General features: G+C 43.8%; 1 protein-coding gene across 2 annotated transcripts in view; it reads right to left on the bottom strand.

The window, feature by feature from the left end:
* LOC110507624 (A-kinase anchor protein SPHKAP) overlaps positions 1-24152 on the bottom strand; it is an 82438-nt gene extending 58286 nt beyond the window's left edge. Inside the window, exon 1 of one of the 2 annotated variants that reach the window (XM_036964926.1) lies at positions 24044-24152. In XM_036964926.1, the coding sequence (XP_036820821.1) occupies positions 24044-24087 (44 nt within the window). In that variant the 5' untranslated portion in view covers positions 24088-24152. The remainder of the gene's footprint in view (positions 1-24043) is intronic. The other variant, XM_036964927.1, reaches the window with a different exon arrangement.
* Between the last annotated feature and the right edge of the window lie 1314 nt (positions 24153-25466).

Here is a 25466-nt window from a genome sequence, read left to right as displayed (position 1 = left end):
CTTCCACTCAAGCACACACCTCAACCCACACACACTCCCATCCCATCTACTCTGCAGGAATAGTAATTTTCCTTCAACCTTTATTACCAAAGACAATTGGTCCAAACTGCAGTAGACAGAGACGATATTGTATTCTACAAGTTAACGTAGCCCTCCATCTCCCTTCTATTTCACCTGCACCAGTGTGGCCGAACACACACACACACAGTCAGGCATGCACGCAAGCACACAAACACAGACACATACACACACGCACACTGTTCAACACTGCTACACCGCTTCCACCATGCCAAATAAACATTTGTGATTTAGGGCTATAAATGCCCTGTCAGTCCCTATGGCTACTACCACTCGATCACAATCCCTACTGCTCTCTCCAGTCATGTTTCTCTCCAAACAAACACATCTCTCAAACACCTTTCTCTCAGTCAGACAGGTGTTAGTATTCATGACACAGGCCTTACCTGTTCGTAAGTATAGCTGTTTGTATTCAAATACAGCTACTTCCTGTTGTTCACAGGCTTTGTTTCCCCTCTGCCATTAGCCGTGGGTGTCTGTCAGTCAGACCAGACGTGTTGTCCTCTTCACAGACAGACAGAGTGGTAGAGTGGTCAGATCGTTAGACTGCATTGGCTAGCGGTTAGCGCTGTCCCTCGCATTCGAATCAGTCAGCGAGTGTTGTGAGTGACAGCTGTGAGTGTGTGTGTGTGTGTGTGTGTGTGTGTGTGTGTGTGTGTGTGTGTGTGTGTGTGTGTGTGTGTGTGTGTGTGTGTGTGTATGTATGTATGTTTATCTGTGTGTTAGACTGTGAGTGACAGTGGTCACCCAGAGGCTGACAATCAGTCAGACAGACAGTCAGGGTGTGTGTGAACATTGAGCTGTTCACATAGGCCTTTTAGAATTTTGCCCACTGGCCACTCATACATACCCAACACAACTGACACTACACTCTTAGAAAAAAGCATTCCAAAAGGGTTCTTTCCCCGTATAAGAACCCTTTTAAGTTCCAGGTAGAACCCTTTTTGGTTCCAGGTAGAACACTTTTGGGTTCCATGTAGAACCCTCTGTAGAAAGGGTTGTGTGTGTGTGTGTATGTACCCTTTCCCTCTGTAGAAAGGGTTCTACATGGAACTCAAAATTACACATGGGGACAGCCTAAGAACCCTTTTAAGTTCTAGATAGTACTCTCTTTTCTAAGAGTCCCTCCCTCCCTCCCTCCCTCCCTCCCTCCCTCCCTCCCTCCCTCCCTCCCTCCCTCCCTCCCTCCCTCCCTCCCTCCCTCCCTCCTAATCCCAAAGCCATTTAAAGGGAACAATTCCATCAGGTCTTTTCTTTTTTTTAAATATAGAAGGAACGGCAAAGATTAAAGCAACCACTCAAATCATCTCATCGCCATCATCAACACAGAACCACATCAGAGTGTGCCAGTAGGAGCAAAGCCTTTCAGTGTGGAAATGAGAACAAACCAGCCAGAGAGTGCTCTCACTGTCAAAGCCCTGTCACAGATGAGCTATTTTCAAATCTGGCTGGGTACATAACAGTAACGCACGATTGGAGTAGCGGTTGGAAAAATATGTGTACATGCAAAAAGGAGAGAGAGAGGTAGAGTGAGAGAAAGAGGGAGGGAAGAGGCAGAGAGAGAAGAGGCAGGCAGACATGTATATATCTAGAGAGAGAAAGATGCTAAAGGCAGGGTGTGAGAGAGAATAATCAAAGGAGAGACAGACTACAGTGGTTTCAAAATGAGTCTGAGTGGTTGTGACACAGACAGAAATATTTATGGGACATTAGGAGTACTGGGGGTTTGACCCTTCACCCCTGGGACCAGAGGACACACACAACACATGCTACTGTAAAGGGAAGGTTACGTCACCCACAGCTAAGAACATTTCTTACTGGGTGGTGAGTGGTTGCTCATGGCAATGGCATCTACAGTAATACTATACATTTAAATGATCCAATGCAGAGATTTGTATCTCAAAATCAAATCATTTCTGGGTAACAAGTAATTTAGTGTGATTGATTTCAATTCAATTGGTCAAAAATAAAACAAAAATGGCTTCTTAGCGAAGAGCAATTTCTCAAGCAAGAATAGCTAGGGCTGTTTGGGTTTGGTCTGAGTGAAAACTAGCTGTTGTTGGCAGAGAGGTGTGGAACTCTCTTTCTTACTGGTCTACTAACTAATTTACTGCCTGTCTGGCCAAAACTCAATCCCAACAAAACAAGCTGAAATTTCAGACGGTCTTTTCAAACTGCTCTTACACTAAAATGGCATCGTTATACTTTTCACAACTTCACAGTATTATTCCAACCTCATAGTGTGAAAATAGATATAAAACCCAGGTAAATCATGTTTTTGACTGTACTGGGTCTTTTAAATGATATTTAGCTTTCCTCAGTTAGAAGAGATGCAATATGTCGATGGTTTCACATGGTTTGATTTGGTTACTGTTTTGTAGGCAGAAGATGGTTGTTTGTGGAAAAAGAGAGTAATTGAAGGATAGGAAAACAGCAATAAATAGACAATTGTAAAAGTGTGTGTGTGTCTGTCTGCGTATGTGTGTGTGGGTTTACACTCGTATTTGTGTGTGCGCATGAGTGCTGTGCGCCTATTTGTGTGTATGTGTGTGGCCGTGCTTGTTAAAAAAGGATTTGCGACTGCTTGGACTAACAGGAGTGTATTAAGTTGACTATTTCCATCACATCTCTCCAGTTGATGTGATCTGGCTTTTATCCCCTCATCAAAGGACAAGAAGAATACTTTACTAATAGGAGTTTCACAATGGTGTGTGTGTGTGTGTGTGTGTGTGTGTGTGTGTGTGTGTGTGTGTACGCACCCTGGATGGAAGATTACACGGCAGACAAGACCGTTATGGATATTACTGACATTCCAATGACTGCCACCTTTCTCTGAGAAATATGCAAATGGGGGAGAGAAAAACGATTCTACGCAGAGTTCAATGACGCACGAAATCGGAGCTTCACCGAAAGATGGACTTTAGCATTTTATGGCCATTCTATCGATTTCACACCTATCATGCACGCCCAAATTTACGCCAGGTGGCAGGGAACAGTGCATTTCAGCATTACATAAACGGCACATGGGAGCTCATTGATTCCGGCCGCAATTATGGCTAATGACATCATTAATCAGTCTAATCACGCTCCCCTCTTTCTGCAGCTATACCTGCACATTCACATGATTGGTCCTCTGCATCTAGTCACCTGTTTACGTAGAATAATGAGCAGAGGATGTGATTAGCAGAGATGATAATTATTATTATTATAATCAAATGGAGAGGTTAGTGAGGGTCTGGGTGAGAGGCCTTTGCTGACACTGTTGTCACTATTGTACATAAAGGTTTGGGATGAGTGGGAGGATCAACTTGATTTCACAAGCTCAGGTCAATATTTGACATTCATCCAATGGCCTGTCTGGAGAGGCAGTGGGACAGGAGGTTGGAAGGCGGGGAGTGTTGGCGGTGGGTATACAGTAGGTGGCAGGGGGTGATACTGTCAATGGTGGCGTTACATTAGGAACTGTGGAGTGTTGGTGGGTAAATAGTAGTAAAGTGAATGAGAGGTACAGTATGTACCGTACAGTGACTGTCAGAGGGGTGGGGGGTTGGGGTTTTGGTAGCTGGTATAGGGGATGGTAAAGGAAGGAGGTTTCATTACGGTAGTGGCTGGTGACAGCTTGTGCTTCCGGCTGGTGGCTGTTCATGCTGAGACCAAGCTCAGTCAGAGCCCAGAGTCAAGCCAAGTCAGGACTAGTACAACAGAACACTAGGCTACCACGCTCATTTGAGACTCTCTCTGTTCGACACTGATTATCGCCTGTCCCCTTTAATCCTCCTAGGATGCCATTGAAACGGAAGGAGGAAACTTTAAGTCTACTTAATCCTAGACATCACTGTATGCACACTGATGCGGACATACAGTATCTTCAGAAAGTATTCATACCCCTTATTCCACATTTTCTTGTGTCGCAATCTGAATTCAAAATGGATTCAATATTTTTTTCTCACCCATCTACACACAATATGTCAGGTGCGTGAATGAGGACCCAAAAGCGAATTAACAAAACAGAGTTTCTTTAATAACGAAACACACGTAGGCTCAGATGGACTGGCAGATTCCGACAGGACAGGACAAGGTTAGATGAACAGGCAGATTCTGACAGGACAGGACAAGGTTGCAGCAAACACGACGATAGTCTGGTTCAGGCATGAGTAACACAAACGAGAATCCGACAAAGACAGAAACAAAAACAGAGAGAGATATAGAGGACTAATCAGAGGGAAAAAGGGAACAGGTGGGAAAAGGGGTGACGAGGTAGTTAGGAGGAGACAAGGAACAGCTGGGGGAAAGAGGGGGAGAAAAGGTAACCTAATAACGACCAGCAGAGGGAGACAGGGTGAAGGGAAAGGACAGAAACAAGACACAACATGACAATACATGACACAATAGCCCATAATGACAAAGTGAAAACATTTTTAAACATTTTTGCAAATTTATTGAAATTGAAATTCAGAAATATCTCATCAGATGTGGATGTGTCACTGCAACAACCTTAAAAGGTCCTAAATTATATCACCACTGCCCTTGACTCTAAGCAATGTTGTGCTGCTATTTTTATTGACTTGGCGAAAGCTTTTGATACGGTAGACCATTCCATTCTTTTGGGTCGGCTAAGGAGTATTGGTGTCTCTGAGGGGTTTTTGGCCTGGTTTGCTAACTACCTCTCTCAAAGAGCGCAATGTAAAGTCAGAACATCTGCTGTCTCAGCCACTGCCTGTCACCTGTCTTCTCAATTTACATCAACAACATAGCTCAGGCAGTAGGATGCTCTCTCATTCATTTATATGCAGGTGATACAGTCTTATACTCAGCTGACCCCTCCTTGGATTTCGAGTTAAATGCCCCCCTCCTGCCCCACCGGTGTGATTAGTACCTCTGAGGGTTTAGAGCTTGAAGTTGTCACCTCATACAAGTACTTCATACAAGTACTCATACAGTACGCTGTCCTTCTCTCAGCACATATCAAAGCTGCAGGCTAAGGTTAAATCTAGAAGCGGTTTCCTCTGTCGTAATCGCTCCTCTTTCACCCCAGCTGCCAAACTAACCCTGATTCAGATGACCATCCTACCCGTGCTAAATTATGGAGACGTAATTTATAGATAGGCAGGTAAGGGTGCTCTCGAGCGGCTAGATGTTCTTTACCATTCGGCCATCAGATTTGCCACCAATACTCCTTATAGGACACATCACTGCACTCTATTCTCCTCTGTAAACCGGCCGTCTATGTACACCTGGCGCAAGACCCACTGGTTGATGCTTATTTATAAAATCCTCTTAGGCCTCACTTCCCCCTATCTGAGATACCTACTGCAACCCTCATTCTCTAATTCTGCCAGTTACAATCTGTTAAAGACCCCCCCCCCCCCCCCCAAAAAAAAAACACACATCCATGCGTCACTCCTCTTTTCAGTTTGCTGCAGCTAGCGATGGGAACAAGCAAAAACCAGTCAAACTGGACAGTTTAATCTCCATCTCTACATTCAAAAACGACCATGGACACTTACTGATACTTGTAGCTGATTCGCGTGATGTATTGTTGTCTCTATCTTTTTGTCTCTCTTTATGTAGTGTTGTGGTGTCTCTCTTGTTGTGACGTGTGTTTTGTCCTATATTTCATTTTTAATCCCAGCTCCTGTCCGGACAGGAGGCCTTCCACCTCTTGGTAGGCCGTCATTGTAAATAAGATTTTGTTCTTAATTGACTTGCCTAGTTAAATAAAGGTTCAATTAAAATAAAATACATCTACATAATTATTGACACCCGTTTGCCATGACACTCCAAATTTAGCTCAGGTGCATCCATTTTCAATTGATCATCCTTGAAACGTCACTACAACTTGATTGGAGTCCATTCAATGATCTGGACATGATTTAGAAAGAAACCCACCTGTCTATATAAGGTCCCACAGTGGATAGTGTATGGAAAATCAAAAACTATACCATGAAGTCCAAGGAACTATCCGTAGACCTTCGAGATTTGTGAATTGTGATGAGGCATACCGTGCCTTGCAAAAGTATTCCCTTTGGCGTTTTTCCTATTTTGTTGCATTACAACATGTAATTTAAATGGATTTTAATTTTAATTTCATGTAATGGACATACACAAAATAGTCCAAGTTGGTGAAGTGAAATGAAAAAAATAACCTGTTTTTTTTTTTATCGAAAAAATCGAAAATGGAAAAGTGGTGCGTGCATATGTATTCACCCCCTTTGCTATGAAGCCCCTAAATAAGATCTGGTACAACCAATTACCTTCAGAAGTCACAGAATTAGTTAAATAAAGCCCACCTGTGTGCAATCTAAGTGTCACATGATCTGTCACATGATCTCAATATATACACCTGTTCTGAAAGGCCCCAGAGTCTGCGACACCACTAAGCAAGCGGCACTATGAAGACCAAGGAGCTCTCTAAACAGGTCAGGGACAAAGTTGTGAAGAAGTACAGATCAGGGTTGGGCTATAAAAAATATGGCAACACAACAAACCTGCCAAGAGAGGGCCGCGCACCAAAATTCACAGACCAGGCAAGGAGGGCATTAATCAGAGAGGCAACAAAGAGACCAAAGATAACCTTGAAGGAGCTAAAAAGCTCCACAGCGGAGATTGGAGAATCTGTCCATAGGACCACATTAAGCTGTATACTCCACAGAGCTGGGCTTTACATAAGGGTGGCCAGAAAAAAAGACATTGCTTAAAGAAACAAATAAGCAAACACGTTTGGTGTTCGCCAAAAGGCATGTGGGAGACTACCAAAACACATGGAAAAAGGTACAAAGGTCAGATGACACTAAAACTGAGCTTTTTTGCCATCGAGGAAAACGCTATGTCTGGCGCAAACCCAACACCTCTCATCAGCCCGAGAACACCAACTCCACAGTGAAGCATGGTGGTGGCAGCATCATGCTGTGGGGATGTTTTTCATCGGCAGGGACTGGGAAACTGGTCAGAATTGAAGGAATGATAGATGGCGCTAAATACAGGGAAATTCTTGAGGGAAACCTGATTCAGTCTTCCAGAGATTTGAGACTAAGACGGAGGTTCACCTTCCAGCAGGACAAGGATCCTAAGCATACTGCTAAAGCAACACTTGAGCAACACGTTTTAAGGGGAAACATTTAAGTGTCTTGGTATGGCCTAGTCAAAGCCCAGACCTCAATCCAATTGAGATTCTGTGGTATGACTTAAAGACTGCTGTACACCAGCGGAACCCATCCACTTTGAAGGAGCTGGAGCAGTTTTGCCTTGAATAATGGGCAACAATCCCAATGGCTAGATGTGCCAATGTCCTTATGTCCTTATGTCCTTATGGAGACATACCCCAAGAGACTTGCAGCTGTAATTGCTGCAAAACGTGACTCTAGAAAGTATTGACTTTTTTATTTTGCAACTTCAAAGTGGTAGGAATGTTGTGTAAATCAAATGATACAAACCCTCACGAAAATATTTTAATTCTAGGTTGTAAGGCAACAAAATAGGAAAAATACCAAGGTGTGAATACTTTCGCAAACCACTGTATATCTGGGGAATGGTATAAAGCTGTTGCTGGAGTGTTGTAAGTTTCCAAGAGCACAGTGGTTCTCATCATTGGGAAATGTAAAAAATATGGAACTACCCAGACTCTGCCTGGAGCTGGTTGCCCGAACAAACTGAGCACCCGGGCAAGAAGGACCTTCGATCAGGGAGGTGACCAAGAACACAACGACCACTCTGACATAACTACAGAACTTGACCTATCTGGGCTTTATGGGAGAGTTACCAGACTACAGAAATCCTGAGAAAAAAGCACATGACAGCATGCCTGGAGTTTGCAAAAAGGCATGTGAAAGACTCTGAGATCATAACTCTTTGGCCTGAATGCAAAGTGCTATGTCTGGAGAAAACCAGGCACGATCATCACCTGTCGAACACCATCCCTAGCGTGAAGCATGGTGGTGGCAGCATCATGCTATGGGGATGCTTTTCAGTGGCAGGGACTGGGAGGCGGGTGAGAATAGAGGGAGCAATGAATGGAGCCAAATTCAGGAAAATCCTTGATGAGAATCTGCTTCAGAGTGCAAACAACCTTAGAGTGGAAACGACTCAAGCATACAACCAAAGTAATGCTGGAATGGCTTCAGAACAAAAATGTGAAAGACCTTGAGTGGCCCAACCAAAGCCTAGACTTGAATCCCATAGAAAGTATGTGGAAAGACTCCCCATCTAATTTAACAGAGCCTCTCCCCATCTAATTTAACAGAGCCGCTCCCCATCTAATTTAACAGAGCTTCAGGAGATCTGCAAGGAAGAATCGGAGGAAATCCCCAAATCCAGATGTGTAAAACTGATACAGACATACCCAAGATGACTGTGGAATAAGTCAAGGGGTATAAATACTTTCTGAAAGCACTGTACATGCATGCATGGACACACACAAACACACATACAGTACATACATACATACACAAGTAGTGTGTTCATCTTCACTGCACAGTTTCCCCCTCTCCTTTCTTTACAACAACACAAACCCACAATGGTGTGCTACCATGATTCAGAGGTATAAAACACCAACACAAGCATTTTCTGTCAATTTCTCACTTCTTTGTCTTTAAACATGTGCGTGGATGTTATATATGAGAAGTCCTTTGAGGCATTTAAGCCTTATGTTCATAACAGGGCTCAGTCTGCAGTTCAGAATCTCATCAACTAATCATTCAGCGATCAGTTTCCAAGCAGAGGAGAAAGTATGCTAGACAGCCACGGAAAACTTAATTAAGGTTTAGAATCAACATGGAAACCAAATGGAATACCAGGTTGCTTTGACTCCCCAAATCAATTATTATCTTTCTAACCACCTAATTTCCAAGAGCAGCCCGTGGTTTCATTATGCTGCCGACCATGTAGCAATAAGGATTATGAAGAGAAAACAGAATGCTCCCATTAAATGTTAACCAAGCTCACTAAAATATTGTAGGCAGTCATGGGGTATGTCCCAAATGGCACCCTATTCCCTATATAGTAATAGTGCCCTACTTTCTACCAGGGTGCATAGTGCTCTATGGGAACAGGGTGGCATTTGAGACACGGCAAATTAGGCTGTAGTCTTTGAATGCACTGCAAAAACACATGGTAATAAACATGTCTGAAATTTGACATGAACGTGCATAATTGCTATGGCATATCGGAGGTTAACATTCTGGAAAGAATAAAATAGCTATCGGTTACATAGGTGAGGAAACGCAGCTAGGATGGAGTAGAGCCGATCTCCAGTTATTATGATTCAACCAATCAGGAATGAATATGCTATTTCTTCATCAGTACATGTTTGCTCTGCTGCTGCCCCATCCTTGGAGATGAATGTAATATCCAGTATACCCGGGTGGTGTGTGTGTGTGACTGTGTGTATGTATGTATGTGATTTGTGTGCTTATGCGTGTGCGTGTGTCATGTGTGTGTGTGTGTGTGTGCGTGCAGGTACACGTGTACCTGGTATCTTTTGCTGATAGGATATAGAGTGATTCACTGGGCTTGCTTAAGAAACCTTGAATGTTGACCCATTTACAGAGGTTTCTGAGAGAGTTGAGTCATATATTTATTACAATGTTAGCAGGTTGCATCAACAAGCAGTCTCACGTCAGAATTAGACGTTCTCCCATGTTTCTCAAACGTCAAAATTCAAAGTTGTACCAAATGTCCAATTTCTAAGTGTTTGGTGAGTTCTCTGTATCATTCCAAGGTCACGTTTAGGCATTAACTCCAAATGGTTAAGGTATGGGTTAAGGTTTAGGCTTAAAACAAAAATATCAGAAACAACTTTGAACAAGCAACCTTTGGAACCAGAGACAGATCCTTATGCCCAGGCATGGATGGACGTTGTATCACTGGTGTCCTGTCTATTTATTCCACATGGCACGACATGAGGATTTCCATCCCTCTTCCTCTGTCCTCCCTCTGTTTTACTGTGACAAAAACAGTTGTAAGTTATCCACATCCTCTTCCAAATGCCCTTGTAGAAATGGCTGTCAAACATGAGCATACCCCCCCCCCCCCTCCACCCCCTTCTCCTCCAGTAGGACAATTGTCACATTCCTACCGTCCAACTACCTAAACGCTCCCTTGCATGATCACCTGCCCGCCCCGCCCCCTTCCCCTGTATGTCTCCCAGTGGTCAGTGTCTCTGCAGCCTGCAGCATACAAGCAGTGCCAGGGGGGCTGGCATGGAGCCAAGGGAGGCAGAGCGATGAGCAGCCAGCCAGCCTACCTGCAGGCCCAAAGCACTACAAGAGGCACTCTGCTCACTGTCCATCAATCACACCTCTACTCTGATTAGTGGGACAGACAGGTTGTGTTTTTGTCGAAAATCTCCCGCTGAGAGAAATAGGGAGGTGTGTACCATGCCGGTGTGTGTGTGTGTGTGTGTGGGCGTGCTTGCAAGCAAGTGCATGTGTCTCTGTGTGCATGTTGTGTGTGTGGTGGTTGGTCTGCCCTGACTAAAGTAGGCGTTACACATGAATACTGCCCAGGAAGAAAAAGCTTAGAGGTGTCGACTGCAGTCGGATGGGAGGATGGGAGACCCATAGTGAGACAAAACAGAATTAAACAGAGCAAGAAAGCAATCGACAAAATAGATTTGGCTGTGTCCCAAAGGGTCATATTCCCTATTACGTCTCTGGTCAAAAGTAGTGCACTGCTGTATATGGAATAGGGTGCCATTTGAGATGCAGACCACTAGCATGAGAACTATCCAGAATATGGGTTCTGAAAAGGGGTAAGAATAAGGCAAGGGACCAGGGATTAGGCTTTGAAAATGGGTCTGGATATGATAAGGCTTTATTTTAGAGTCCTGGGATGTGTTACATTAATGAGTTTCCTTTTACAGATAATAGAAGTTCTCATCCAGTAGACCGTAACACTCTGAAAGGCCTGAAGAGTCACACACAAGACAATAGTGAGAGATCAGTCTGAGCTAGAATATGAAGTTGGAGGTCACAGTCTATTTGTGTGTTTGTATTTTTGTATTCACACACGCGCACGCACGCACACACACACACACACACACACACACACACAGGCTTGCAAGTACACACACGCCAGCCTGAAATCTGATCAAGCATTTTTCAGGAGAGGAAATGACTCTATCTGAGGCAGATCGAAATCAAGCACGCCCATCACTTATTTCTCAGGTGTGTCAATTTACATGTGCCTTAGGAAACAGGATAGAGTATTCCACTAGCCCACTCCAAGACTTAATTAGCAAACACTGCTCAATTATTAATTGTCTGCTATCAAATTTGTGATCAATTAAGACCACAGTGAATGGGCGGTTGGTGGATGTCTGAAAAAAAGTTCTGTCTCAATGCTGTTTTCCATTGGACACGTGCTGATTAGGGTACATAACAACAGCAAAGCCAGGAGGAGTGAATTGAAGCCCGGAAGAGACATTATAGAACTAAAGACTTCCGCAGTTAAAAAATGTATAAAGAAATTGGCGCCGGTCGTAAACAGTGTGATCGCTGTTGTTCGCCGTGCAAGAGGGAGGGAGTGGAGCTAAATTTAGCCCCAGTTGCTGCCGCATGCATCGCGTCATCCGGTGAGAGACTGATATTCCCGTTTGTTAGTATCATTTATTAAAATATTGTGACAGTGCCATGACTGCAGGAGAGGGGTCTTTCCATTCTCGTTGCTCAGGAGGCATGAAATCAGACAGCATAGCGAGTCCGTGGTAGGAAAACACACACACACACACACACACACACACACACACACACACACACACACACACACACACACACACACACACACACACTGGGAGTGAGAATATTAATCTGAGGGGAACATCTGTCCGACGTGCTGCTGACTCACTCTCTGTTCTGTCCTCTAAAGAGTTTAATTTTCCATCCACTCTCCTTTTGTTTGCTTTGTTTGCGTTCTCTTCCTTGTCTGTGTTTGTGTTGACATCTGATGCGGGTCCAGTAATGTGTATTGTCCACGTCTCAGTGCCTCAGTGCAAATACTTATTGGATTTTATGTGATTCTCTTGGCAAGGGAGTGGGTTGGCTAAATGCTAACCCGCAGAGACACCATTTGTTATTATGGATTACAATTCTAATAATGTTCTTGGGAATGAGTGTTTATCTGAGAGAGAGAGAGAGAGATCCTTCTGTAAAAATACTAGCCATACAGTAAAACCAATGAATTGGCATTCTGGTGGTTATAATGCATTGGATTAGCGTAACATATGCTAAATCCTTTAAACTAACACACAGGTCTACCCTATTCTGGGACTGAAGTTGAGTCCTTCTCTATCCAGGTAGCAAGTATTCAACTATTTGTTGTTTGAAGGGGGATCTGACATGTACGACATGACTGACGACATGACTGAATGAGCATCTATGATGAATCAAAACCATTATGTCAGACCACAATATGTGTGTGTAGATCATGGGACAACATTCATAAAATACACATGTAGACACATTCTCTACATGCAAGCACACACACACACACACACACACACACACACACACACACACACACACACACACACACACACACACACACACACACACACACACTCACACTCACACTCACACTCACACACACACACAATACGGTTGTTGCCATGGCGCCGACAGCGATGGCCGCCTCGCTTCGTGTTCCTAGGAAACTATGCAGTTTTTTGTTTTTTTACGTGTTATTTCTTACATTAGTACCCCAGATCATCTTAGGTTTCATTACATACAGTCGAGAAGAACTACTGAACATAAGAGCAACGTCAACTCACCATCAGTACAACCAAGAATATGATTTTCGCGAAGCGGATCCTGTGTTCTGCCTTTCAACCAGGACAACGGAATGGATCCCAGCCGGCGACCCCAAAAAACGACTCCGTAAAAGAGGGAAACGAGGCGGTCTTCTGGTCAGACTCCGGAGACGGGCACATCGTGCACCACTCCCTAGCATTCTTCTCGCCAATGTCCAGTCTCTTGACAATAAGGTTGATGAAATCCGAGCAAGGGTAGCATTCCAGAGGGACATCAGAGACTGTAACGTTCTTTGCTTCACGGAAACATGGCTCACTCTCACTGGAGAGACGCTATCGGAGGCGGTGCAGCCAGCGGGTTTCTCCACGCATCGCACCGACAGAAACAAACATCTTTCTGGTAAGAAGAGGGGCGGGGGCGTATGCCTTATGGCTAACGAGACGTGGTGTGATCACAGAAACATACAGGAACTCAAATCCTTCTGTTCACCTGATTTAGAATTCCTCACAATCAAATGTCGACCGCATTATCTACCAAGAGAATTCTCTTCGATTATAATCACAGCCGTATATATTCCCCCCCAAGCAGACACATCAATGGCTCTGAACTAACTTTATTTGACTCTTTGCAAACTGGAATCCACACATCCTGAGGCTGCATTCATTGTAGCTGGGGATTTTAACAAGGCTAATCTGAAAACAATACTCCCTAAATTGTATCAACATATCAATTGCGCAACCAGGGCTGGAAAAACCTTGGATCATTGTTATTCTAACTTCCGCGACGCATATAAGGCCCTGCCCCGCCCTCCTTTCGGAAAAGCTGACCACGACTCCATTTTGCTGATCCCTGCCTACAGACAGAAACTAAAACAAGAAGCTCCCACGCTGAGGTCTGTCCAACGCTGGTCCGACCAAGCTGATTCCACACTCCAAGACTGCTTCCATCATGTGGACTGGGATATATTTCGTATTGCGTCAGATAACAACATTGACGAATACGCTGATTCGGTGTGCGAGTTCATTAGAACGTGCGTTGAAGATGTCGTTCCCATAGCAACGATTAAAACATTCCCTAACCAGAAACCGTGGATTGATGGCAGCATTCGCGTGAAACTGAAAGCGCGAACCACTGCTAATCAGCGCAAGGTGACTGGTAACATGACCGAATACAAACAGTGCAGCTATTCCCTCCGCAAGGCTATCAAACAAGCTAAGCGCCAGTACAGAGACAAAGTAGAATCTCAATTCAACGGCTCAGACACAAGAGGCATGTGGCAGGGTCTACAGTCAATCACGGACTACAGGAAGAAATCCAGCCCAGTCACGGACCAGGATGTCTTGCTCCCAGGCAGACTAAATAACTTTTTTGCCCGCTTTGAGGACAATACAGTGCCACTGACACGGCCTGCAACGAAAACATGCGGTCTCTCCTTCACTGCAGCCGAGGTGAGTAAGACATTTAAACGTGTTAACCCTCGCAAGGCTGCAGGCCCAGACGGCATCCCCAGCCGCGCCCTCAGAGCATGCGCAGACCAGCTGGCCGGTGTGTTTACGGACATATTCAATCAATCCCTATACCAGTCTGCTGTTCCCACATGCTTCAAGAGGGCCACCATTGTTCCTGTTCCCAAGAAAGCTAAGGTAACTGAGCTAAACGACTACCGCCCCGTAGCACTCACATCCGTCATCATGAAGTGCTTTGAGAGACTAGTCAAGGACCATATCACCTCCACCCTACCTGACACCCTAGACCCACTCCAATTTGCTTACCGCCCAAATAGGTCCACAGACGATGCAATCTCAACCACACTGCACACTGCCCTAACCCATCTGGACAAGAGGAATACCTATGTGAGAATGCTGTTCATCGACTACAGCTCGGCATTCAACACCATAGTACCCTCCAAGCTCGTCATCAAGCTCGAGACCCTGGGTCTCGACCCCGCCCTGTGCAACTGGGTACTGGACTTCCTGACGGGCCGCCCCCAGGTGGTGAGGGTAGGCAACAACATCTCCTCCCCGCTGATCCTCAACACTGGGGCCCCACAAGGGTGCGTTCTGAGCCCTCTCCTGTACTCCCTGTTCACCCACGACTGCGTGGCCACGCACGCCTCCAACTCAATCGTCAAGTTTGCGGACGACACAACAGTGGTAGGCTTGATTACCAACAACGACGAGACGGCCTACAGGGAGGAGGTGAGGGCCCTCGGAGTGTGGTGTCAGGAAAATAACCTCACACTCAACGTCAACAAAACTAAGGAGATGATTGTGGACTTCAGGAAACAGCAGAGGGAACACCCCCCTATCCACATCGGTGGAACAGTAGTGGAGAGGGTAGTAAGTTTTAAGTTCCTCGGCATACACATCACAGACAAACTGAATTGGTCCACTCACACAGACAGCATCGTGAAGAAGGCGCAGCAGCGCCTCTTCAACCTCAGGAGGCTGAAGAAATTCGGCTTGTCACCAAAAGCACTCACAAACTTCTACAGATGCACAATCGAGAGCATCCTGTCGGGCTGTATCACCGCCTGGTACGGCAACTGCTCCGCCCACAACCGTAAGGCTCTCCAGAGGGTAGTGAGGTCTGCACAACGCATCACCGGGGGCAAACTACCTGCCCTCTAGGACACCTACACCACCCGATGTTACAGGAAGGCCATAAAGATCATCAAGGACAACAGCCACCCGAGCCACTGCCTGTTCACCCCGCTATCATCCAGAAGGCGAGGTCAGTACAGGTGCATCAAAGCTGGGACCGAGAGACTGAAAAACAGCTTCTATCTCAAGGCCATCAGACTGTTAAACAGCCACCACTAACATTGAGTGGCTGCTGCCAACACACTGACTCAACTCCAGCCACTTTAATAATGGGAATTGATGGAAAATGATGTAAATATATCATTAGCCACTTTAAACAATGCTACCTTATATAATGTTACTTACCCTACATTATTAATCTCATATGCATACGTATATACTGTACTCTATATCATCTACTGCATCCTTATGTAATACATGTATCACTAGCCACTTTAACTATGCCACTTTGTTTACATACTCATCTCATATGTATATACTGTACTCGATACCATCTACTGTATCTTGCCTATGCTGCTCTGTACCATCACTCATCCATATATCTTTATGTACATATTCTTTATCCCCTTACACTGTGTACAAGACAGTAGTTTTGGAATTGTTAGTTAGATTACTTGTTGGTTATTACTGCATTGTCGGAACTAGAAGCACAAGCATTTCGCTACACTCGCATTAACATCTGCTAACCATGTGTATGTGACCAATAAAATTGGATTTGATTTGCTTTGATTTACTGTCTTCTCCACAAACACCTCCAAAACCTTGTCAAACTACAATGAAAGGATGTTTAACCTGTCCAGCAGCATATGACTGATGCTCTATTGCAGGGTTCCCCAACTCATCAGTTTGGTGATTTTATTTGGCAGTTTTTGTGGCAAAAAAAAAACTTCAATAACTGTTGGACATAAAAGACTCTAAAAACACCAGCAACAGCAGAGTTATTTTTGGGGGGGAAATCTGTTCCAAAGTATTCCCACACATAATAGAAACATGTGAAGGTATACAAATGTAAACAAGTTTTGAAATTATAATGTAGTCAAATATTGTATCTGTTTTGGCTTCTTGTGGTCAATTTGCAGTCTACAAATGATTTGTGATTATGTTCCGGCCCCCTGAATATCAGCTGAAGAAAAACCGTCCCGCGGCTGAATGTAGTTGATGATCCCTGCTCTAGTGGGACAGAAGGGTGAGCTCTCTCCCTAACATCAATTAACTGCTCTTCTCTTCTCTCCCCTCCCCTCCTCCCCCATTAGGTAAAAGGACCAGAGTCCATCTCAACCCATCCACGTCGGCTGCTGCCTCTGGGCTCCAGCGTAACAGTGTGTAACAGTTTTTTTTCAATTGCTAACAAGTATCGGACAATTACTGAAGCCACTTTTTCAAAACTCTTCACACAGTCTGCATTACTAACATGCATATTGGCCAAACAGTTATTCTCACCTCCAAAACTCACTCAAACCACCAAAACACTTCATGCATGTCTCAAAATAAGCTTGTTCGACCATAACACTGGCAACAATTCTCACTCAGAAAGCTTACATTGTCACTCATAACACACTGACCTAAAAAACACTAACAACAGGGAGCGTTACATCAATTATTCACTTTTCTCTTTGAAGTTTGAATGATTTTTCACATAAATCAGTATTTCATTATAGATTAAGAATAACACCTTTTCACTTTATTGACTGTACTGAAGTATATGTAACAAGAATGAATCAGAACTGCAGCAATTTGCTTCAATAGCCTTTATTTTTTCTATATCTTTGCATTTAGTAATTTACTTGTCAAAAATAAAAAGTTGAAACAAAAATTTAATTCCTGAAATTCCAGGGCTGCAATAATAATTACAACAACAAAAAACATCAACAACATGTGTAGTATAACACTCATACTGTACAGTACTGTGAGGGTTCTAGTTCTCACCAACATGTGGTGTATAAACATTCATACTGTACAGTACTGTGAGGGTTCTAGTTCTCACCAACATGTGGTGTATAAACATTCATACTGTACAGTACTGTGAGGGTTCTAGTTCTCACCAACATGTGGTGTATAAACATTCATACTGTACAGTACTGTGAGGGTTCTAGTTCTCACCAACATGTGGTGTATAAACATTCATACTGTACAGTACTGGGAGGGTTCTAGTTCTCATTACATGTATAGTATAACACTCATACTGTACAGTACTGTGAGGGTTCTAGTTCTCACCAACATGTATAGTATAATCACTCATACTGTACAGTACTGTGAGGGTTCTAGTTCTCACCAACATGTGGTGTATAAACATTCATACTGTACAGTACTGTGAGGGTTCTAGTTCTCACCAACATGTGTAGTATAACACTCATACTGTACAGTACTGTGAGGGTTCTAGTTCTCATTACATGTATAGTATAACACTCATACTGTACAGTACTGTGAGGGTTCTAGTTCTCACCAACATGTGTAGTATAACACTCATACTGTACAGTACTGTGAGGGTTCTAGTTCTCATTACATGTATAGTATAACACTCATACTGTACAGTACTGTGAGGGTTCTAGTTCTCACCAACATGTGGTGTATAAACATTCATACTGTACAGTACTGTGAGGGTTCTAGTTCTCACCAACATGTGTAGTATAACACTCATACTGTACAGTACTGTGAGGGTTCTAGTTCTCATTACATGTATAGTATAACACTCATACTGTACAGTACTGTGAGGGTTCTAGTTCTCAACAACATGTGGTGTATAAACATTCATACTGTACAGTACTGTGAGGGTTCTAGTTCTCATCAACATGTGGTGTATAAACATTCATACTGTACAGTACTGTGAGGGTTCTAGTTCTCACCAACATGTGGTGTATAAACATTCATACTGTACAGTACTGTGAGGGTTCTAGTTCTCACCAACATGTGGTGTATAAACATTCATACTGTACAGTACTGTGAGGGTTCTAGTTCTCACCAACATGTGTAGTATAACACTCATACTGTACAGTACTGTGAGGGTTCTAGTTCTCACCAACATGTGGTGTATAAACATTCATACTGTACAGTACTGTGAGGGTTCTAGTTCTCACCAACATGTATAGTATAACACTCATACTGTACAGTACTGTGAGGGTTCTAGTTCTCACCAACATGTGGTGTATAAACATTCATACTGTACAGTACTGTGAGGGTTCTAGTTCTCATCAACATGTGTAGTATAATCACTCATACTGTACAGTACTGTGAGGGTTCTAGTTCTCACCAACATGTGGTGTATAAACATTCATACTGTACAGTACTGTGAGGGTTCTAGTTCTCATCAACATGTGTAGTATAATCACTCATACTGTACAGTACTGTGAGGGTTCTAGTTCTCATCAACATGTATAGTATAACACTCATACTGTACAGTACTGTAAGAGTTCTAGTTCTCATCAACACGTATAGTATAATCACTCATACTGTACAGTACTGTGAGGGTTCTAGTTCTCATTACATGTATAGTATAACACTCATACTGTACAGTACTGTGAGGGTTCTAGTTCTCATCAACATGTATAGTATAATCACTCATACTGTACAGTACTGTGAGGGTTCTAGTTCTCATCAACATGTATAATATAATCACTCATACTGTGCAGTACTGTGAGGGTTCTAGTTCTCATCAACATGTATAGCATAACACTCATACTGTACAGTACTGTAAGAGTTCTAGTTCTCATCAACACGTATAGTATAATCACTCATACTGTACAGTACTGGGAGGGTTCTAGTTCTCATCAACATGTGTAGTATAATCATTCACACTCTGCAGTACTGTGAGGGTTCTAGTTCTCATCAACATGTATAGTATAATCACTCATACTGTACAGTACTGTGAGGGTTCTAGTTCTCATCAACATGTATAGTATAACACTCATACTGTACAGTACTGTGAGGGTTCTAGTTCTCATCAACATGTGTAATATAATCACTCATACTGTACAGTACTGTGAGGGTTCTCATTCTCATCAACATGTATAGTATAATCACTCATACTGTAGAGTACTGGGAGGGTTCTAGTTCTCATCAACATGTGGAGTATAAACATTCATACTGTAGAGTACTGTGAGGGTTCTAGTTCTCCCTCTCTCCTGCATTTGGCCACAAGTTCTCATCAACATCACATATTATGTCTTCTCTGGCGATGCATCTTGGAAAGTATCTCCTGGAATGTCTAATCCAACCCTGGCAGTCTTCAGGAGAAGTGTCTCCACACCCTGGCAGTCTTCAGGAGAAGTGTCTCCACACCCTGGCAGTCTTCAGGAGAAGTGTCTCCACACCCCGCGTTCATGGCATCCAGTAAGGACATCTGGTCATGTGGATGGTGGTCATTAACCTTCACGCAGAGAAAAACTCCTCTATGGGGTTTAGGAAGGGGGTGTATGGAGGCAGGAATAGTACTGACATCCTGGGATGAGCAGTAAACCAGTCTGTGACTGCAGCAGCGTGGTGGAATGCCACATTATCCCACACAACAACGAAGGTAGGGGAGTTTCTGGCCCCTCTCTCCTCCGCTGGCACAAGTCGATTATGCAGGTCATGCAGAAAATAAATGAACCTCTCTGTATTGTAGGGGCCAATGAGTGGTTTGTGTAACAGCAAACCATCATTGGACAGTGCTGCACACATTGGGATGTTAGCTCCTCTCTGGCCTGGGACATCTACGGTTGCTCTCTGTCCAATCACATTTCTTCCCCTGCGGCGTGTTTTTGCTAGGTTGAATCCAGCTTCATCCACAAAGATGAATGCACGGTATGTGCAGTTTGCCTGGCTTCCATCTCCATTACTCTCTAAAATACAGTAAATCCACAGTTTTACACTACTTTACATTATGCATAGCTGTGTATGTACCCTGTTTGGTCATTGAACAGACAACTTACCTGGACATATTGATACCAGAGTTCTTTCATATGTTCACAGTTTCTCTCAAAGCGTGCAGTGTACAACTGCTTCATCCTTATTTTATGTTTCTCTAGGACTCTTATTTTATGTTTCTCTGGCAATTGTCATTGTGCTGACCGAATTCACATTCCCAATAGTGATATTGTCTGCCCGCACTCTGTTCAAAATTTCCAGCAGTTTTATTGCATTGTTGCCAATTACCATGTCAACAATGACTATTTCCTGCACATCTGACAATATTCTGCCTCTCCCTCCTGTGGGAGGCAACCTTTGGATCCTACTGAAAAACACACAAAAAATCAACATATTTCAAAATGTCAGTACATGTAAAAATGTGAACATACTGTATTGTACTGTAATATGTAGTTCAATTATCATTGAAGGATGCACATTCGTACTATTGATGCAACTGTTGAACGCTGCAGATTTGGTTGCACCCTTAAACCGTCCTCTCTCAAAGAGAGACCATAGTTTACAACATGGTCAATAATTGTGGCCCTTATCTCATCAGAGACCACTGCTCTTGGTCTTCCTCTCCTTTGTCCTCCACACAGTGTCCCTGACACTCTTCTTTCCCCACCAACCTGTCTTCCTTGATCCATGTTTCCAAACTAAATCATTCCGAAGCCGTCCTCTTTTGTTTGTTTGGTAACAAGACTAAAAACAGGACACTTGGGTAGGCTTTCAGCTGAAATTGCAATCAGCTGTTTTCGGAATGATTAAATATCCTGCTGAGATTTTCTATATGTTTTAATCTGGTTACTGCAGAAATGCACAACATTTGCCATCATTCTGTTTTGAATGTGTTTTAACAGTTTTGGAAACAGTGTGTTAGCATTTGAAAACATGTGCTGCAAATATATAGTTTCGCAGGTGGTGGAGTATGAATGAGAAAAGAGTTCATGGATTTGGGAAAATGTGGTCATTGAATGTATTTTGTGTGAAAGCAATGAAAAATTATTCACAGTTTGCTCCACAATACACTTCTGTTTTGCTGACTGATAATGTGACTTCAGTTTTGACCAATGCATGTTAGCAATTGAAAAAAACTGTAAACAGTGTGACAGTGTGCTGTGTGCCAGGAGCAGATGGCCAGAGCCAGGGCTCCCCAGGCGTCCTGTTGTCTGTGCAAGTCAGTCAACGTAAACTGTCTCCTTCAATAGAGATATGGACTGTCCTTTATCAGATCAAAACTGTTAAGCATCTGCTAGGGAGAGTGTGTATGTGGAGGGATGGGGCAGGACGTGTGTGTGTGTGTGTGTGTGTGTGTGTGTGTGTGTGTGTGTGTGTGTGTGTGTGTGTGTGTGTGTGTGTGTGTGTGTGTCCAAGCATCTAAGCATCAACTGCGATATGAGCCTAGTTCAGAGGAACACTAAACCAGAGGCGGACCAAAGCGAAGCGCCAGTGTTAGTACCTATACACAGACACACTCATCCCATTACCCGACATGTAAACCCAACATAACTTTACAAGACATTACTACCTCAATCAATGACAGTCTAGACAGATATAAAAATAAAACCTTACGGTTTCAGTTCCCTGGAGAGTAGAGGATGAAAGGCAGAGGACAAAGGAGTGAGACCGAAAGACGCAGAAGGAGAGAGAGAAGGCGAAATCGAGAGAGAGAGATAGAGAAGGAAAGAAAGAGAGGAGAGAGTAAAAGAGAGATAAGAAATAGAGATAGAGAGGACAATCTCTGACTTACAGCTGGTGCTGAGCGGGAGCCCAGTGCAGCCAGTCACATTTCCTCCTAATTACTGCAACCATCCCCCATCACGCCCCCAGCACACTGATTACACACCTGCACTCAAACTGGACAGTTTTATCTCAATCTCTTCATTCAAAGACTCAATCATGGACTCTCTTACTGACAGTTGTGGCTGCTTTGTGTGATGTATTATTGTCTCTACCTTCTTGCCCATTGTGTCTGTGCCCAATAATGTTTGTACCATGTTTTGTGCTGCTACCATGTTGTGTTGCTACCATGTTGTTTTTATGTTGTGTTGCCACCATGCTGTGTTGTCATGTGTTGCTGCCTTGCTATGTTGTTGTCTTAGGTCTCTCTTTATGTAGTGTTGAAAATTAAAACACAACCCCCCCTGTCCCCTTCTAACTAGGCCCCTCTCCCCCCAAACACCCCACGTGCCTATCCCATCAGGCAGCCCTCTCCCCTGGCTCCTCTCATCCACAATCCCCCCCCCTCCACACGGCTGGGGGTGCAGGGACAGGGCGCTGCAGTTGGTACCAGTTCCCTTGGATCTCACGCTACAAACATTGATGATAATGTTTCCTGTCAGACATGAAGCGGCTCATATATCACACATATCACAATCAGGGAGAAAGGGACCTTTACACCATCATTGGTTAAGCTCATAGGGCACCTAATGACAGCAGAAATGACCAGACATCAGATACTCATCAAATAGCAGGGGTTTGTCATTAACACAAATAATCTAAAATAACTCAGTAACCTGTGTTTGACCTCCAAAATCGGATATTGAATGAGTCGATATTGGAACAAAGGAAATGACCATGTGATATCTGTATATTTTCAAGTCAAATCAGGATATCTCTGGATATGACCCTTTCCCTGTGGTGGGTTAGCCAACAGTATCATCACCACATCTGTCTGGTGTGCTTCTCCTGTTTCCCTAAGGTGGTGAGATATACTCACATCCCATCACCCAATGATCCAGAACAGACTGGCATCAGTGCCATCGTCAGTGCCGCTTACACCTGCCCACAACAACTACATTCTTCCTTCCTCCTCCTCAACAGCCTTAGTCCTGTCTTTGTCTTGGTCTAGGTCTGGGTCTGGGTCTGGGTCTGGGTCTGGGTCTAGGGAGTTGTGTGCTCAGTCAGCAGGTACAGCAGCCATTAGCATTTTATGACCTCTGCCTCAGCACAGAGAAGTACTGGCCTTATCATTTTCATCTCTCTCTCTCTCTGTCTCTCTCTCACTCTCTCCCTCTCTACCTCCCTCCCTCCCTTCCTCCCTCATTCGCTTCCTCCCTCCCTCTCTCCCTCCCTCCCTGAAGTAGCCTTGCCTAGTCCATGATGAATGGAGGCAATTTAGGGCCCGGTTCAATCAGATCTGCTTTAGCAGAAATCCGCACAGCTGATGTTTTGATGGTAGAACTGCGTTAAAATGGTCAAATCCACAATGGCTCCCAGCATGATACTTAAGCTGACATTGCCATTGGCTGCACGGAGTGGCACTGAGATAAATCGTCTGAAGCCTTGATTTTCAATTTGACCGTCATTATTTCCATATAGCCTGCACTTTCTTGTTCTGAACTTATAACGTGACTGGGACGGGTGTGGCTTATAGGACAATGATCACAAGAGCAGCTGCTGATTTGACAGCTCCAACACAGTTCCACCTCCGACACCGCCAAAACATCAGCTATGCAGGTCTCAACTATGGCAGTATAACGCTTGATCTGACTGAATCTAGCCCGGAGAGCGATGTTGTTGCCATTGGTGGACCTAGAAAGTACTCCACCATGTGGTGTGGTGGGGAAGTTGGCCTACTGAACACCACCCACAACTTTCTAAGCTGTTTACCTTAAAGGTTGTGTTCTGGATACTTTGGAACATTTCAAATCCAGTGAATCCCACAGTGCAGACTGTCATCCACCCCCACACAGTTGAGCAGATCACAAAGATGGCCTAGAGTGTTTCCCTTACCTCTCGGTGAAGTTTCTGAGCACAGTGAAGAGTGACGATAGCATCTCTTAGTTCTTGTCCTCCTCACTCTCCTCTATCTTCTGGTGGGCTGCCTTCTGCCTGAAAAGGTAAATATTGAAATTTAAATATAAATTACAATTGAATGGTGGATGATAGTGTTTGTGTACATCTATATTTCACAGACACACACACACAGACACACACATGCTCGTGAACACACAGAGCGACTGCTATAGATGAAGGCAACAGATGGAGCTGCCTTCACCTCTCTACCACTGCACAGTGGTTTTCCCTTGTGTCATATGGCAGGTGTTTTGCTGTGACATTATGGGTATAGGAACTTGGGAAGTGAGAAGACAGCAGTACATCGTCATCTACAACAACACACACACACACACACACACACACACACACACATACACACACACACACACACACACACACACACACACACACACACACACACACACCATCTTATATCAGCCCAGCTCTCTTACACGCCTGACCACGTCTAGCTTTCTCACACATTGACATGAGCCAAGTCCTCTCTCAATCCAGTGTGTGTGTGTGTGTGTATGTGTGTGTGTGTGTGTGTGTGTGTGTGTGTGTGTGTGTGTGAGTGTGTGTATGTGTGTGCCTCATGGCTAGAGCATTTTAGTCTGCTATATGTTGCCCTGTTATTATGCCCTGTGAATCACCCACCAGCCCCAACGCACTCCTGCAGGGTGAGTAATAACACACACATTACTCGTGTGACTTTTAATTTGGAAACAATTTACATTCACATACACTGAGTTTACACTACATTAGGAACACCTTCCTAATATTGAGAATATTTGCCCTCAGAACAGCCTCAATTCGTCGGGGCCTGGACTCTACAAGATGTCAAAAGCATTCCACAGGGATGCATACAAGTATTGACTCCAATGCTTCCCACAGTTGTGTCAAGTTGGCTTGATGTCCTTTTAGTAGTGGACCATTCTTGATACACATGGGAAACTGTTGAGCGTGGAAAAGCCAGCAGTATTGCAGTTCTTGACACATTTAAACCAGTGTGCCTGGCACCTACTGCCATACCCCGTTCAAAGGCACTTCAATATTTTGTCTTGCCCATTCAAACTCTAAATGGCACACATACACAATCCATGTCTCATTTGTCTCAAGGCTTAAAAATCCTTCTTTAACCTGTCTCGTCCCCTTCATCTATACAGATTGAATTGGATTTAACAAGTGACATCAATAAGGGATCATAGCAATCCACAGTATTTCCATGGTAAACATAGCCTAAAGCTCAGCTAGTAGAGTATGGTGCTTGTCATGCCAGGAAAGTGGGTTTGATTCCTGTAAAAATGTGTGCACGCATGACTGTAATTTGTTTAGATAAAAGAGTCAATGGCATAAAAATGGCATAAAGTTGGTCAAA

Source organism: Oncorhynchus mykiss, chromosome 27 (genome assembly GCF_013265735.2).
Source record: "Oncorhynchus mykiss isolate Arlee chromosome 27, USDA_OmykA_1.1, whole genome shotgun sequence".
Taxonomy (NCBI): domain Eukaryota; kingdom Metazoa; phylum Chordata; class Actinopteri; order Salmoniformes; family Salmonidae; genus Oncorhynchus; species Oncorhynchus mykiss.
The sequence above is the reverse complement of the archived record's forward strand: the minus strand, read 5'-3'. Positions and strand labels throughout refer to the sequence as shown.